This window comes from Apaloderma vittatum, unplaced genomic scaffold (assembly GCF_000703405.1).
Source record: "Apaloderma vittatum isolate BGI_N311 unplaced genomic scaffold, ASM70340v1 scaffold9258, whole genome shotgun sequence".
Classification (NCBI taxonomy): Eukaryota; Metazoa; Chordata; class Aves; order Trogoniformes; family Trogonidae; genus Apaloderma; species Apaloderma vittatum.
The window spans coordinates 15,290-32,043 of NW_009731207.1; the positions used below are offsets into that span (position 1 = coordinate 15,290).

Sequence of the window (16,754 nt, forward strand, 5' to 3'; positions counted from 1 at the left end):
GGGAGTGGGGTTGTGGATTTGGTTGTGAGTTATTTTAGTAGGCATCTATTCTGATTCACACTTTAAAGGAAAACATCTTGACCTAGAGGTTTATTAGTGGTGCTCAACATTTTTGCCGTATTTCACATGTCTGAAGTGTTTTGAAGGTGAAAAACTTCAGCACAACACATGCGGAATCTTTATTAGTCCTCATCTGGCGAATGTGGGAGCTGAAGCAGCAAAATACGTGATTTACTGAACTACAGACAGTAAGATGGTTACAAAACTGTGGTCAGAGTTGAAGAGCCAGTGACACAATTCCTCCGCTGTTGTATCAGTGTTTGTCTGTGGAAATGTGTCTGCAGAACATTAAACTTTCCTTTAGTGTAGGTTCTTGTCAATACTGAAGATTGTGCTGGATTTATATTTGCGTAGGTAGCTGTGTCTGATAAAGTTTCTCTCCAAATGTTTCAAAAGAATTAAGCATTGCTAGTAAAGCCAGAGCCTTATTTATTACAGCCATTAAAGCAGGACAGTAGAAAAAGATCATACTAAGCACTTGCACAGATTGATTCAGGGTTATAAAATCGTTCTGCGGTCAGATAAACTAGCGTCTGCTACCACATGAGCAGAAAATGCTTAGTGATGCCAGCTGGCCTGTGGGTACGTTGAGAGCAAAGCAAGTCCTTTCTTACATGTGATTCCTTCCTTACCCTCAGGGCACTAGCAAGGAAAATTCTATCTAATCTCTTGGCTGATGGGCATGCACTTCTGCCTGCCTCTTCCTTGGAGCAAGTGATTCTCTGTGGAGCTGCTTTGAACTTACCGGCTTCTCGATAGCGCCCAGTGACACGACAAGAGGTAGCGGGCACATAAAAGTTAACTTGAGTGTTAGAAAATGCTTTTTTTTTAGAGTGAAGATGCTCGAACACTGGTTCAGGTTGCTTAGGTCTGCATCCTTGGAGGTGTTCAAAACCTACCTGGTCACAGTCCTGGACAGCCAGCTGTAGGTCTCCCTACTTGAGTAGTGGGGTTGGGCAAGATGACTTCTAGAGGCCTCTTCCAACCTCAGCCACTCTCTGATTCGTTGACCCGTGCTGCGAGCACGAGACATGTAAGTGCATCACACTTTACGTTTCCCACATGGCTGGGACAAATGTTGTGCAGCTGTAGCCCCTCTCTTACTCCCAGCCCTAGGTGTGGCTGGTTGGCCTGGCCCATGCCTGGCACATTGAGCAAGGGGTGTCATGGCACAAGATAAAAAAGGGTCTTTAGCCTTGCCTTCGTCTCTTAAAGGCAGCAACAGCATAACACTTGGCCCTTCTTTGTTGTAAAGATCACATCTCACAGCCCGTGTCCCATCTCCCATTAGCATCCTTGAATGATCTGTGCTTGCTCACCCTTTTTTAGGGACCCTGAGTTGGCTTTTGAAGGAAGACCATATCAGGAGAGAGGAAACTCTGGTTCATTTTTTGTAGAGTTGTGCTCACTTCAAATCAGAGTGGAGTTTAGACTTGGGAGTTTTTGTCAATACCATTCAAGAACCAACATTTTCCATCGGAACGTTGCAGAGGATGTGGTTGCCTCATCTCAAGCTCAAAATAGAGAAGAGAATGCAGGCTCCTACCATCTTCCTCTTCTGTCTGATAAGGAAGGTCTTGAGGGTCTCCTGGGAATTGCTGACTGCCTTTAGCTCGTGGTAGCTTCACTGCAAAATAGATCCTGATATGTACCAGTGTTCCTAAATGTGCTCCATGACTCATTTCAAATATCTGGTCCAATGGAAAGTCAAGAAGTGGATTAGTTTAAGCCGATCAACCTCTGTGAAGTAGAGTAAATACGGAACTTTATTTAAATTAAAAAAAAACCTCCTCGGAGTTGATTGATGCATTTTCAGAAAACAGAAGGCACTTAAATAGTGGCCCTTGCCCCTTTTGTAATGCAAGCCTCAAGCCTGGACATATTTTGTGGAGCACACTGAAATCTGCTAATGAGGCTGACCAGCATTCGACGTGTACTTCTGGTCTGGCAGGTTGCTGGCTGTGGGTTACGTGTCTACTGCTCTCACGGACTGTGAAATGCTATGTCGAAAAGGAAATGGCAGGGCCCTAAGTCTTTTGTGCCTCTACTTTTTATTTTCAAGATGTATTAACCTGCTCCCCTGAGCACAGATGCATAAAGAACACTCGTAACATTTGATCATTTTAGTTCTTTGCCATTAATTTCTCTTGCTCGCTGTGCCGCAGACTGACTTCTAGGATATATGTTGAACCATATCTCAGACAGTAACGTATTAATCATTTTATCCATCAGTATCAAGTTCTCTGCAAACAGGAATTCCAGGAGAGAAAAAAGTACCATCGTCACCTGATATATCGTGAGAAAGCAATACCCGGTGTAGGAACTTTGGTATTTGTCACTTTTAAAGGACAAATAATATTATGTTGCTCTATTTCCTACATTTGTTAGTATTACTTCTTCAGCTCTGACTGTACGTGCTGGCCATGCAGGCAATGTTGTGTGGCTAACGTGGTATAGCTTTATACAAAGTTGTTGATATGGTCCCATTTGCGCCTGTCCTGGAAAGCAGCATTATGTGCCTCCCACAAGAGAACCCGCTTTAGAAATTGCATGTAAATCTAATGTGGTGAAATTTACACTAAGGAATGAAATCTTTGCAATAAATACTTCTTGCCACAGAGTGATTTCTTCCTCCTGTGTGCTGAAACATATCTAAAATAAAAAAGGGAGAATCTTTATTAATTGTTTTTGGAATTGTTTTAATGGTGGAGTGCACTTGAAATGGAAAGTATGTTTATTCAAATCCATGTTTCTACCCTGCTCTTAGGAGCTCAGCAGATTTTTCACTGAATCGTTGCTACTTTGTATCTAGTTATTGCTGAGGAATATAACCGCTCAGGTGAATTTTCTGACCTTGTCCTTGGATGGCTCACATTCTTTTTTATTCTTCTTCCCAATTTTTTGTAACTTTTAACTGAAAAGAAACCCCAAACTTCTATGCGTCAATGAAGTTGAAAGAATTCTGTCTAGTTTAAACTAAAATTTTTTAATCAATGCTGCTTATTATTTGGGTGGTAGTTGTACTTCAAGGATGCAGTCATTCTTATCACAGTGAAAAAGCTGCTGAAGTTAATGGTTCAAGCTTGAAATAAGCCAGTAGGCAGATTTAATACTTCTGTGAATTAGTGCTTCCTTCTTGATTTGTACAGTATAATTAAAGCTCAGAATGAATCATTGTGAAGGCACCTGAAGAAGAGTGAGCCCTTTTAGCCTTTGATGGTTAGAGAAGTGTTGTCCTCATCACACCTTTATTCAAGAGCAAGATGTAATACTTGGCATGACTTCTTGTCAACTCTTCCTGTAGAATGGAATTTCATTAAATTTGAGTTTCATTTTCTCATGAAAATAATAGTTGTTTGTCTTGCATCACTTCAAGCGTTCTTCTGGATTATAGGGTAAGTGACCTGCTGATCTCCTTCTAATTATTCAAGTTATTCAACAGCCAAGTCAGATGACCCTTTGCTTAACTGATATTAAGATTGAAGGAACCGAGATGGACAGTCTGCAGCAGCCTGAGCCTGCATGGTTACTGCCTGCTCCGTCCTGTGGGCTCAGTCATTCCTGTCCTTCCCATTGCAGTCCTAGCTTCCCCCTCACACTCCCTTGCTCACCTGGCCCTGCCTTGCCTGATGGCAAAGTCAGAGTAAAGCTGTTTGCTTTTTTTTCAGTAGTTCACTTTTCTGCTGGCTTAATACGTGGAGGTGGATCAGCACAGATGAGTGGAGGAGCCAGTACGTGACAGGGAGTGAAATCAGTGTGGGAAGGAGATGATGATGAAGGCCATGGACCCTCATGAAACCACAGCTTAATGTAGACCTAGTGTATACAGACATAAATTGGACGAAACTTTGTTAAAATTGCCACAGAATTGATGAACTGGGGCAGAAGCCTTTAAATGCTGGATTGCAGAGAGTATTGCTTTCTTGCCTCTGAAGAAATGTAGCATCTCATAAAGCTCTGCCACACACAAGGTGCAAGACTTTGTGCATTTAGGATTCCCCAGTGGCTAGACTGCAAGTCCCGGAGAACCGGCGTGGTACGGACAGAAGCACTAAACGTGCAGAATGCTGCTGTGGTGTTACACCCCCAAACCAGAGAGTAGAAACATAGTTGGGGAGATGGAGAATGAGCAGTATCATGCACTTTCAAAGGTACACATAACCTCCATTCTGGAGAAGCGTTAAGGATGATCTATCCCTGCACCTCAAAGTCCTGTCTTCCCTACGCTGTTCCAGAGGTGGGCGCAGATGTGGGCTTTGGTGCAGAAGCCTGTCACGAGCTTGGACTGAGCATCACTTCCAGTACTAATACCAACTGCTTCATAGAATCATAGAATCATAGAATGGCCTAGGCTGGAAGGGACCTTAGAGATGTTCTAGTCCAACCTCCTTGTCATGGGCAGGGACGCCTCTCAACTAGATCATGATACTCAAGGCTCCATCCAACTTGGCCTTGAACACCTCCAGGGAGGGGGCAGCCACAACATCTCTGGGCAATTTATTCCAAAGTCTTGCCGCCCTCGTACTGAAGAATTTCTTCCTAAGGTCCAATCTAAATCTATTCTCCTTCAACTTAAACCTATTTCCCCTTGTCCTGTCAGTGGATGCCCTTGTAAAAAGTCCCTCCCCAGCCTTCCTGTAGGTTCCCTTCACGTGTTGGAAGGCAGCTATTAGGTCCCCCCGAAGTCTTCTCTTTTCCAGACTGAACAATCCCAGCTCCCGCAGCCTGTGCTTGGACTACCACGGTAAAAATAACGGAGATGGAGCAGATCTACCAATAGCTTAGCCGCTCATGTGGAAAAGGATCCCGGAGCATTGACTTTTCCTCTTTGGAGCCACCTTTTTGAGGTGGTTCACTGTCACAGCATTGATGTGGCTGTTTGGATGAAGTTTGGACAAGCTGACAAGTTCCTGTGAACTTCTCATGAGGTTCTTATGTGTGTACAGAGCCCTTGGTTGCCCTTGAGGATGTGTATGTTTAGCCTGTCACTTAGAACTGAGCAGGTGAAACTCAGTTAAAATTACAGCAGGGAGAATCTAAGCTATGTTGTTTGGGTGTTGGGTTGTTTGTGTTTTTTTCCTTTTAATCTTAAGGAAATTATTCTGATAATGGATGCAGTTGGTTAGGAATTTGGAAGATGAGTGTGCAGGAAAGGATGGTGTAGTCTTGAAGTGCGGGCTTCCTCAGGTAATTTTTTAATGTCTTGGAGAAGCCCTTAATGTCAATCATTACTGCTTGTGGCTGACTTTGGATAAACTAAAAATTACAGTGACTGAAAGCATGCATGGATGAAATCTGTAATAAGAAAATATGTGGATAAATCCTCAGCAGATTCATTTTTACCACCCAGGCTAGCCAGGGTGGTAGAAGCAGCAAGATTAGCAAAGTAAACAAGTAGCTTTAGATTAAAAAAATAAAACAGCTTTTGTCGTTTGCAAACTAACAGCTGAAAGAAGTCATACAATAGTGTTTTATAGTCTTATGTGACTATTAACATATTAAAGCTTTGTAACTACTGCATTGGGGGTGGAGTGAATTAATCAGTTCTCCCAAATGTGTGTATTATTTGCTATGATACTACCTTATAGTCTGCTAATACTCCTGCTCTGTAGGTGGTAGAAAAGGAAAGGTAAAAGTCTTAGCTCAGTTGCAGCCAGGTCCTCTGATTTTGCATGTGAGACATCTCACTAAATGGAAGTAAAGGTGCACATGTTCATGGGCACCTTAATTTTGACAGCTTTTGGTGATTTCTTTCTGAAAGCCAGTACGGTTTAGATGCTTCAGTCATTGGTGCAACTCCTGGCATTCAGTGTCTCTTCTCTGTGACTCCATGTATTGTACACAGGGACTTTTTCATGTTGAATTCTTCAGGCTGAAACTGCTGCTTTCCTTCTAGCAGCTGGCTCTTTTCCCACTCTTATTGGTTGTTTTAGCTTGTTTAACAGCAAATTTTAAAACATTATTACCATGCTTGTTACTCTGCCCTCCATTTTTGTTGGGACCGTCCCATTTACATTAGATATTTGTCTTCTAAGTGCCGTTTTGTTGTGTCTAAGAGCATCTCCATGACCCTTTGAGCACCATTGTAAAAATCTTCAACGTGCCCTATGTCTTTCAGATCTCGCTGCTGGTTGGATTCATCAGTGTAAATAATTCTGCATGGACGGATTACAGTGCATACAGCTACTTTCAGATTGTCACCATGTGCGACCTGATTATGATTTTGTTCTTCTACATTATCCACATTTTCAGAATCTACAGGAAGCTCACTTGTGTTAGCTGGCCACTTGCGGTAAGCCGGTTAGATGGTCTAGGTTCCTTGCCTCTCTTATGAGTTGATGACTTAATTTTTAGCCCATTTTCTTCACCTGTTTTTCATGTAGTTCTTTTTTGCCTTGTATACAAATCCTTTTATGGCTTTTCTTATTAGTGTTCCATTCAGTGGATGCTGTAATTATAAGGGGCTTTTTAGTAGGTTTAGATGTGATGCTGCCCTCCTTCACACAAGTATAAATCCAGATTTACTCCAGGGAAGGGAATAGTGTTATTCTGAAACAATTGAAAAGAAGCTACTGATTACCAAGCCTTCAGCAGATGGGTCCTAGCTCGGGTCATTTAAGGGATTGCTAGAGCACCAGATCATAGCATTAGTATTCATTAACCACATCCTGTCCCAAAATAAAGTCCAGGGGTGCTATTTAAGTCTCTTTTTGGTATGTTTTTAGGTATCTTAAACAACAGCAATAAATCGGAGCCTTGACCTGATTGCTGTAGTCTGACCATTCCTGGGACATCCTGCAGGATGTTCCTGCCTCATTCCCACATTCTGCCTGCACATCCATCTGTCATATCCTAGCAGCATTTGGTGTGTGCAGGACTGTAACAGGACTGTGCCGTTTTGACCTCTGCCTTGGCTGGTTTTGGTTTTTTTCGTTGTGTATTTAATAATTCCTAGATGCTCCAGAGTCACTAGTGAGTTTAAGGCACTGCAGTTTGTGGCTGCTCAGCTTCAGATAGCTTTTATGGGATGTGATGCTTAAACATTGCTGCCCTTTTACAACCAACCTCTTTTTCAGTTGCATATTTAATATCTTTAGAACAGAATAGGAAGGCGTGTGAGAGACTTTGCGAAATACAAGTAGTGTTTGGCTGAGTTTCCTGGCAGGATCTCTACATTGCAATTGGGGCTGTGATTTGCAGTCAGTAAGTTGCAGTGGTTCCAGAGGTTTCTCAGCACTGACACTTTTTAAAACTGTAAATTATTTCTCTAGAGGGGCACTCTCTCAGCCCTGCTAGGGGTTGATTCTCCACCTGATTTTAGCTTTTGATGGTTCTTTTGCACTTTTGCCCGTCCCTTGGATTCCTCTGAAGTAGGCCTGTGTGCACTGCTTTATTTGGTGGCATTTGGTTTTATTTTAAGGAGGCAATGGCATGCCTAATTTGCCTGCTGCATCATGGACTAGCCAGAGAAGCCTCCTTTAAGGAAATCATTTATTCTAGCAAAAGCAAGGGTTGAGATGTTGATTACCTGAAACAGGGTTACAAATGAGAAAGTAAGTTGCAAGTCTTAGAGCTTGCTTTGTGGCAAAGATCCTCCTCAGCTGGTTATGAATGGCTGAGCAGAGAGAAACTGTGATGTGGTGGGATAGACTCTCATCTGGGATTTCCTTGAACAATTTCCTTTTGGGACTATGTTCTCTCTCATCTGGTTTGAGACAGAATCTCTCCTCTCCCTTATACGTGGCATTTGCTCGGCTCATGCTGGTAGTGGGATGCAGGTAAGGTAAGCAGGTGCCCACCTGTCTACCCCACAGCAACCGATGTTCAGTTTGCAAACACCCGTAGCTGATTGCAGTAACCTTTGTGAGGATTCAAAATCTAAGTCCACAGGTAACCCCTACTTGTAATGAGGTAAAATTGACTGATATTTGTCCTGGTAGAGAAGAGCTTAAATGTGGTGCCGTGGTGCTGTCTCAGAAGAAAACGTGGCATCATGAATTGGGAGCATTTGTATTTCCACTGAGGCCATTTGTTGCCATTTATTGATATTTCATATAGGCTAGAGAAATACTCCCTTAAGGCTTCTTCCTTTCTCCAGAACTTTCTCTTTAAGTAAGGTGCATACTTGATACAGCAAAGATACATATTTCACGCTCAGTAACGAGTTGAATTGAAAAGCCTTGAATTGGAAAGATTGCATCTGTACCCTGTATGTCACTCCAGTGACATTCCTATACCTAAAGATTGGCCCTCTCTCCACCTTTGAACAGAAGGTCAGCTATGGTACAAAATCCACTAATGAGGTGGGCTTTTAGGTTTGTTTTTTTTTCTCTTTTGACTGGTGTTTTGTCCTTTGGGTTTGGGTTGCCAGCTTGTGTTCATTCTGAGGCATATCAGAATCCTTTCCTGACAAGTTTCCCTTCTGATGCAGGCCGTGCTTGTCTTTACAGGAGTTTCTCCATTATTTAATCGGTACAATTCTGCTTCTCATTGCCTCAATTGTAGCAGCGGCCAAGAGTTACAATTTGACTGGACTTGTGGCTGGAGCGGTAAGACTGTGTTTATTACTCTTGACACTTTTTAAATTGCAACACGCGTTAATTAGGGCACTGAAAATCTGTTGCTTGTAATTTTGTTTTCTTACAGACATGCCTTGCTTGTGTCTTGGTTGAGTAAACTACCGTCTAGTTCATTTCAGTGAATATTCTATAACAATGCCAACAAAAATATTTTGTTGTGAGACTCCAGACTCACCAGTAAAGCACGTATTTGTCCTGTCAGAGCGTTGAAACCAAAGGCTTCTGCTTTAGGTCATAGAAACTAACATGTTTAGGGGAAGAGCTAAGACAATTCTGTTTTAAGAAATGGCTGCTGTAGCAGCTAAAAGTTACCTAAAGGATTTCACCTTGGTCTTTGTCTTTTGATGTCTCATGGGCCCCTGTTCAAGATAATTTCTCCTGAGCTGAAACATACAGGGTTCCTGGGCTGACTAACTGGAAGGTGCTCTCTGCCTCTGTTGCCTGAAGAGCTTTACAGAGAGGTGTGTGACTTCTGAGTGTGAGCAACCGCATTTCCACAGCAGCAGGACCTGAAATACAATTCTTCAGGAATAAAGAATTGCTTTCAGAAAGTTAGTCCTGATGGTGCAAATGGACTAGAGGACTTTACCAACTTCTTTACTTGGCAGACTGCAGGGAAAGACTTGTTTGAATGGTGCAGTAAAAGAGCAGTAATCAGAGGTGTTGGAAAAAATCTTTTCTTTGTTGCAGAATCCTAGTGAGAAGTCTAGAAGGTAAGAATCTATGCTGCTGCCCAGCTTCTTCTCCACCCTTGTCACACTCCCAGTCTATCTTTCAGCCATTTTTTTGATGAGACATAAGCTGCTATTATACTGCAGAAGCTTTTATTTTTTAGTATATTGGCAGAGTGGAGTAAAAAAATCACCTTTTTTTTTTTGTCTATTAACATCATAAAACATCTAGCTGAGTATGCAAGGGTGTCTATAAATTCATGGAATATGTGTCATCTAAAGTTCTTCAATTATTTGTGGTTGGTTTGTTTTCTCATCCAGACTTTCGGGTTCCTAGCTACGATCCTTTGTGTTTTAAGCATGTGGTCATCCTACAAGGTTTCATGCATCACGCAGTCAACGAGTAAGTATCATGCTTACTAACTGCCAGAATGCTTTCCAAAATTAATATTTATATTTTCTGCCACAGGGCTGGGTCTACCTGGAAGGATTTTTTAATGTCTTGTTCCTTGTTACTCAAAATTACTCACAGAGCAGTAATTCTGTATTTTCTGTCAACACAGACATATCACAGCTATTGAGAGCTGTTAACAACTAACTGCAAGAGCAGAATAACTTGCTTTCAGCAAGTAGTGAATGTGTCAGTTCTTCCTCTTCTCCTTCCCCCACCCCCTACCAAAAGGTTTCCTGTGTGTTCCTTAATCAAGTAGACGAATTTGTTTGTGGCAACACAAGTGACAGTGTCTTCCTTTTCAAAGGTGCATCTGTATGAGGCCTTCATCTCTTCAAGACGTCTGCCTTACAGAATAGGATACCAAAGAGGAGCCTGCACGACTGAGGGAAGAGCATGGGTATTTTGTGGCAAGCCTGGACAGCCAGTAGCTTTTGAAGATCTACTTGAATGCCTATGCAAAACAATGTTGTGAACCAAAGTTTTTTTGCTCTCCCCATTTCCCCACTCACCCTCCCAAGAAGTTTATAACAGAGACCCTGCTTTTTATGAGCTGTACAGAGGAAGATAACTTCTGTTTCACAAGCTGGGCTGTGGTCATTTCCAGCTATTTGCAGTACGTGCATGTAAAACCCATTTGAAGAGTCATGTGGCTCTCCTTTTAGAGGGATGGCAAAGAATGCTTCTGACTTCCTCCATCTGTTTACAGAAGGGAAATCCTGCAAATTCCTACCTGATTCTTAACTTCCAAGGATGATTTATTTAATGAAGGAACTGGATTTGTGCCTAGATAAGCTGACCCAAGTCTTTGTTACCTCTTTCTGTCAGAGCTGTGGACTTCCAACATCAGCTCAGCCAGTATCAAAATTATGAACTGCAACTTAAATACATCACTGCAAACACTCCCACGTAGCCTGAATCACAGAATGGTTTGAGTTGGAAGGGACTTTAAAGATCATCTAGTTCCTACCCCCCACCATGGGTAGGAACACCTAGACCAGGTTGCTCAAAGCCCTATCCAACCTGGCCTTGAAATCTTCCAGGGATGAGGCATCTACATCTTTTGTGGGCAACCCGTTCCAGTGTCTCACCACTCTCATAGTAAAGAACTTCTTCCTAATGTCTAATCTAAATCTGCCCTGCTCTAGCTTAAAACCAAGGGGCACCTTGTCCTGTCACCACATGCTCTTGTAAGCAGTCCCTCCCCAGCTCTCCCGTAGCCACCTTCAGGTACTGGAAGGCTGCCGTAAGGTCTCCCTGGAGCCTTCTCTTCTCCAGGCTGAACAGACCCAAGTCTCTCAGCCTGTCTTTGTAGGAGAGTTGCTTCAGCCCTCTGGTCATCATTGTGGCCTCCTCTGGACCCTCTCCAACAGGTTCACATCCTTCTTGGGCTGGGGGCTCTAGAGCTGGACGCAGTACTGCAGGTGGGGTCTCAGAGGAAAGAGAAAGAGAGACCTGGTTCCCACGCAGGACAGTGTCGAACACTTTGCACAAGTCCAGGAAGATGACGTCAATTTCTCTTTCCTTATCCACTGACACTGTAACCCCATCAGAAAAAAGCCCACCAAATTTGTCAGGCAGGATTTGCCCTTCCCTTGGTGAAGCCATGTTGGCTGCCACCAACCACCTCCTTGTTTTCCATGTGCCTCGGCAGAGCCTTGAGAGGGACCTGCTCCAGTATCTTGCCAGGCACTGAGGTGAGACTGACTGGCCTGTAGTTCCCTGGGTCTTCCTTATCTCCCTTTTTGAAAATGGGGGGTATGTTTCCCCTTTTCCAGTCAGTGGGAACTTGATCACATCACTTTTCAAGTATGATGGAAAGTGACTTTGCCACTACAGTAGTACATGATGAAATCAGATTTTTTTCTCCATGGATTTTTATAGGTTATTAACAATCAAAGATTGTTCTTAAAAACTTCCCTCTGCCAAATACAGAAAAATACATACCAAATAATATATGCTTAATGTTTTGTGGGATCTTTTTTTTCCTTTTCACAAATACTCATTTGTAAAATGTGTATTTGTAAGACCTGTTCTATAGAAAATTTCTGTGTATTTCCTATAAATTATTCTCTTTGGAGTCTAACAGTGTTTATGGCAAAGTTGTTGCGAATGGAGCAGTATACTTCTTTTTCTTACCTACATGCAGTTTCTCCTTTCTTCTGCCTTTGCTGGGAAAATATCTTCTGGGCTGCTATGCATTTTTCTATTTGTCTCAAATTCTGTGTCAGTACTGCAAAGTAATTTGATGGTCACCTCAGAAAATTCTTTCTGAGCCTCATGGCATTTGTTGTCATCTTATTTTCTTCTCTAATCTTTACTTACTTTTTTTTTTCTTTTTTACTCTTTGACAAGAGAAATTGGCCAGCTGCTAAAGTGTCAAAAAAATTTAAGTAAATGAAAATAACTGAGCAGATAGCCTGGAAAGGTAAAAATCCCCCTCCTCATGGTACATAGTTTCTGTGATTCTTCTTACTGTCATTTTTCATAAGTGCCCTATTTACAGCAACATAGAGCAGGAACCAATTTGAAAGTGTGAAAGTCAGCTGTTTGTGGATGAAGAGATACATATTCACTCCAAGATAAAGTGCTTTGACATTAATATAGAGGATTATTGAAATTCAACTATGTAACAGGCTGTTATAATATCGAGAATTTCATATTGACTATTTTTTACTTCTTTACAATGTCCAACTTTGGCCTGCTTTACTCCCCCATATGGTCAGAAGACATATCTTGTGTTTGGTCAGAAATGGGTCACTTTTTTCTTTTTAACAACCTCAGCTGGGCATGCCTCAACGGCTCTCCAGCTTGAGAGAGCAGACATGCTTCTCAGGTAGACGCCTGCTCTCATCAGGGTCAGTGATGGTTCAGGTTTCCTTGCCCTGCCCGCACAGCACCGGTGCAAAGGATGTACATGACAACGGACTTTATTCTGGGCACTTTGAGTGAAAATACCTGCAGAAAAAGGTGTACACACACACACACACACATTTTTTTTTGCAAGAGGGGTGCCTAATCACCAGGTTTTCTGCCAAGACTAACTTAACTACAGTTTTTGGAAACCAGCACTCTGACTTTAATTCAGACCAATACGGTAGATATTTAAGGATACAGCCTCTTCCGTTCCCCCAGAGGAAAGAGACAAGCTCTATTTCTCCTTCACCTCAGGAGATGTCACTGTAGATAGATAACAGACACCTTCAGACAAGCTTTAACCCCTCTTGGCAATCATGTGGGAAACCAATGTCCTACTGCACGCAGCATGAAGGCAGCTGAGACCTCAGCCCTGTGGTGGCGCTGGGGAGAAGCACATGCTGAGGATTGGGGCTGGAGCCTGAGCTTGCTCTGAAGACAAAAACTCTTTCCACTGGCTGATGGATTGTGCCCCTGCTCCTGACACTGCACTACCACCTTTATTTTTCCACCTCACACATCACCCTGTCACTTGTCACCGTGTGGGGGAAAAGAAAAATAAACTGGGGGGAACTTCCTGCAGTCTGACAACCAAAGAATTTCTGCACTATGTTCTGTGATCATCCAAAGAATATGTTATGCTGCAAGCTCACTTGTTTTTACTGGATCAAGAGAAGTACATTGCAAGTTCCCTTTTTGTTTTTGCGCCTGTCGACAGGTCTAAGGTACACCTGCAGCTGTTGCTGTTATGACAGCGCTGGGCCCAGAGACCCACCACATGCTCTGTGTGTGGGGTGCTTTCAGGCTGGAAAAGTTCATCTCTGCTGCCAAAGCTTCCTTGCTTCCCCCAAATCCTCCTTGTGAAATATGTCTACCAAGAAAAGCACAGGCTTTGCTGGTATCACCAGCTCTACTGAGGGTCTTTGAATGACAGTTCTGTCTGGCAGGGACTTTGGCACCTCACTGCTATAGCTCTGCCAGCAAAAGTGCTTTTAAGTTTCCTTCAGTGTAAACCTGCTTCTGAAAGCTCCATCTGTCTGCGACTTTGTCAAATGCGGGATTCCAGCTGGTTTAGAAATAAACTCTCTTCACTATTTGGGTGATGTAATGGCTTTGAGAATCAGATTGATTGTATTGCTCTTTTTTTTTTTCCTTCCTTCTTTCTCTGGGGAGTGTCAGAATACATCCTGTAACTGGAGGATAAAAGGTGGGAGCCACAGAAAAAAACCACCTCTCTGCCATTGTGTTTCCCAACATTGTGTTTGGACGTGCTGGTCTCTGACTGTCCCACCCAAAAGCTGTCCATCCTTTTCAGCGCCAAGATGAGTGTAGTATATCCTTTTGAGCCAATGCAGTTAGAGTTTGGGGTTCAGTTTTACTGAAAATTAAAATATAACCGTTGGGTGAAGAAAATAGGTAGTATAAAGTGTTTCATACTGAAAAAAAAAACCAATCCCCAAAAACCCAACCAAACCCCAAAAACTCCCCAAAACCCCCAGACCTGATGTTTGAGCTCAGGTGTCTTGAGCTAAGTTAGAGAGTGAATAGTGGTTGTGGTTTTTTCAGGTAGAAACTGTGAAGGTGAGAAAGGGAAATGAAACTTTTTTAAAAAGAGGAAGAGTGGCTTTGAAAAACTTGAGGACCACAGTGCAGGATGAAGACACTTCAGGTTATGTGACAGCTTGCATGCTTTTTTTCTGTTGCTCTAAAATGGTTGTGTTTTGCATTGTGTGGATTATTAAGGAATGAATTCTTTGCTCCTAAAACACTTTGGGAACAAATCACTGTTTTGGGAACAAAACACTGTGGGGTATAGCGGGGACAGCAGGACACTAAGATAATGATAACTTTTAAGGGGAAGAGGAAAGGAGACACAGTGTTGAGTGATGCTCCAGGGAAGAGGAGAGAAAATTACTCAGGGCTCCACTGTCCTTGGAGACAACGTGGAGTAAAATGTTGCTGCAGAGCCATGAGAAGCTGTGTGCCAGCCAGTGGCCTTGGCCATCCCTCCATATCAGGGCAAAAGTATAGCCCTGGCTTTTTAGACTAAGTGTCACCTGACAGCTAAGGAAAGCTGGAGTTCTGTATCGCTGGGCTCTGCTGACGAGCTGGGCACTGGGCTGGCATCCAGGAGGTGCTGCTGGTTGTGTGACATGGGGAGGAATGGGTACCAGAGAGAGGAGCTGTGGGAGGCCCACGTCCTGTCTGTTCTGCCTGCAGAGATTTATGCCCAGGTGACAGGAGACCACTCTCACCACAAAGCTCTAGGGTATTCGTAAGCAACCCTCCTGTTTAGGCTGTTTCAGTGTTCAGTGTGGAACACAGGTGCAGGCGCTGTGCCCTTGGCGTTCCTTCTGCTCCTCTGCAGATGCGTGGGGGTGCACGCTCACGAGGGTGTCCCATGGGGAACAGGCAGCCTTAGTTTTGGTCCCTGGCCCCAGGGCTTGTTTAACCCTGCCGCATGGAAGCAGGTCGGAACGTCGCACAGGTACTTGTCATCTTCCTCTCCTGGAGAAGGATGATTAATTTTGTCCAGCACAACGGCAGCTGGAAAACAGGAAAAGCAGTTAAGTGCTGTTGGCTGCTCCTTCCTACCTCTGTCCCTTCTAGAGGTCACTGATCACACACAGCTCGATACTCCAGAACTTGTTTCAGTTTTGCCTGTCCCTGAGCCCAGAGTCCATCAACCTCGGATAGTCCCCTGGGTGAGCACTCTGGTTTCTCACGGCCAGTAGGGCAAGTATGCACTGTTGTTTATTACTAGGGACTGACCTAGTACTGGTCACTGTACCTGAACCACTGGGTTCCTACCATCCAGGAGCTTGCATCAAGAAAAAAAAGCCCATATTTATAAATAACTGATGAAATAACTTTATTCTGTTATTATCTCATACTTGCACTGGTTTACTGGGTTAATGGACATTTATTATCAAACAAGCTCTCATTACCTGCCTGGACCAGCTGTGCTGCCTTGGGGCAGTTGGCAAAAACAAAACCACCACCAAAAAACTGTCTGCTTTTTGCCCTTTGCCAAAATTCTGTCTGAGCTGCTCTGACAGTGAAACTAAAGCCGTGCCCAGAAGCAGCACTTCATGGAGGTAGGAAGTGTGAAAGTTCTGGAAAAAAAAAAAAAGAAGAATAAAAAAGAAAGAGTTGCGGCACTACAGGAGTTTCCTGTCTCAAGGGTGAGGTGGCTGCCAAGGCAAGCTTTCAGTTTTACATGGAGGCAGAACTTAAATATTGAAATTTTTTGCATTGTTGTATTTTAGTGCTCTGTCAGTTTGGCTTTAAGAAGTCTGTTATGACTAGCTGAATGATACTGTGGATGCTCAGGGGACAGTATTATGATAGGGAGTGTTGATAACAAGGAGGCTGCCTTTTAAGATGGGGAGGAGAAGAGGAGAATAAGGAGGGCAGAGCTAGAGAAGAAAGTGCAGATGAAGCTAAAATCAAGGGAGCACTGCAGGGTAGCAGCACTGCCTGACATTTCCGGAGCGAGCGGCTCGGAGCAGCGCTGTTCCTCCCGTTAATGTTTTCATATCGCTTCCTGAACATGATAGGATCTCCAGCAGCACCTGCTTTTTTTGCATGTTGCTGGACTACAGCTTTACAGAAAGGTTCATAAGATAAATATTTGCAGAAGCAGTTTTGTCACCAGGTGAATGCTAACTGGCTCTCAGGTGAGACTTGTGTCTGGGCCGAGTATATCCCCGAGCCACTAATGTAGAGTCATCGCTAAAATAAGTATGTCTGAACCACTTATTTTTCTTACATGTTTGCACTTGTGCAGGAACAGCAACAGCAGACAAGCAGCCTTCCTGGCATAGAGGAATTGTAGCAAAACTCTAGAGACCTTGGAGAAAATAGAAAAAAACCACAGATGTAGACTTGGAGGCACCTGACCCTTACGCATGTAAGGACAGACTAGGAAATCTGAGCCAGCACTCATCTTGCCCCTATTTTAGCAGCCTAAAGAGAGCAAATACCGTTCTCCCAGGGAAATGCACAGTGTGGCTTGGAGGCTATTTGCATGGGACTAGTCGTAATACCGAGCCATTCCCTTTTGTGCACTCCATG

The 16,754-nt window shown here is 43.3% G+C and overlaps 1 protein-coding gene across 1 annotated transcript; it reads left to right on the forward strand.

Moving 5' to 3' along the window:
* Positions 1–6,178: 6,178 nt before the first annotated feature.
* CMTM7 (CKLF-like MARVEL transmembrane domain containing 7) lies at positions 6,179–9,733 on the forward strand (the record flags this gene model as incomplete). Its single annotated transcript, XM_009875108.1, has 3 exons — positions 6,179–6,352; positions 8,511–8,609; positions 9,632–9,733. Coding segments are annotated over 3 exons (375 nt in total), but the record flags the coding sequence as incomplete, so codon positions are not given.
* Between the last annotated feature and the right edge of the window lie 7,021 nt (positions 9,734–16,754).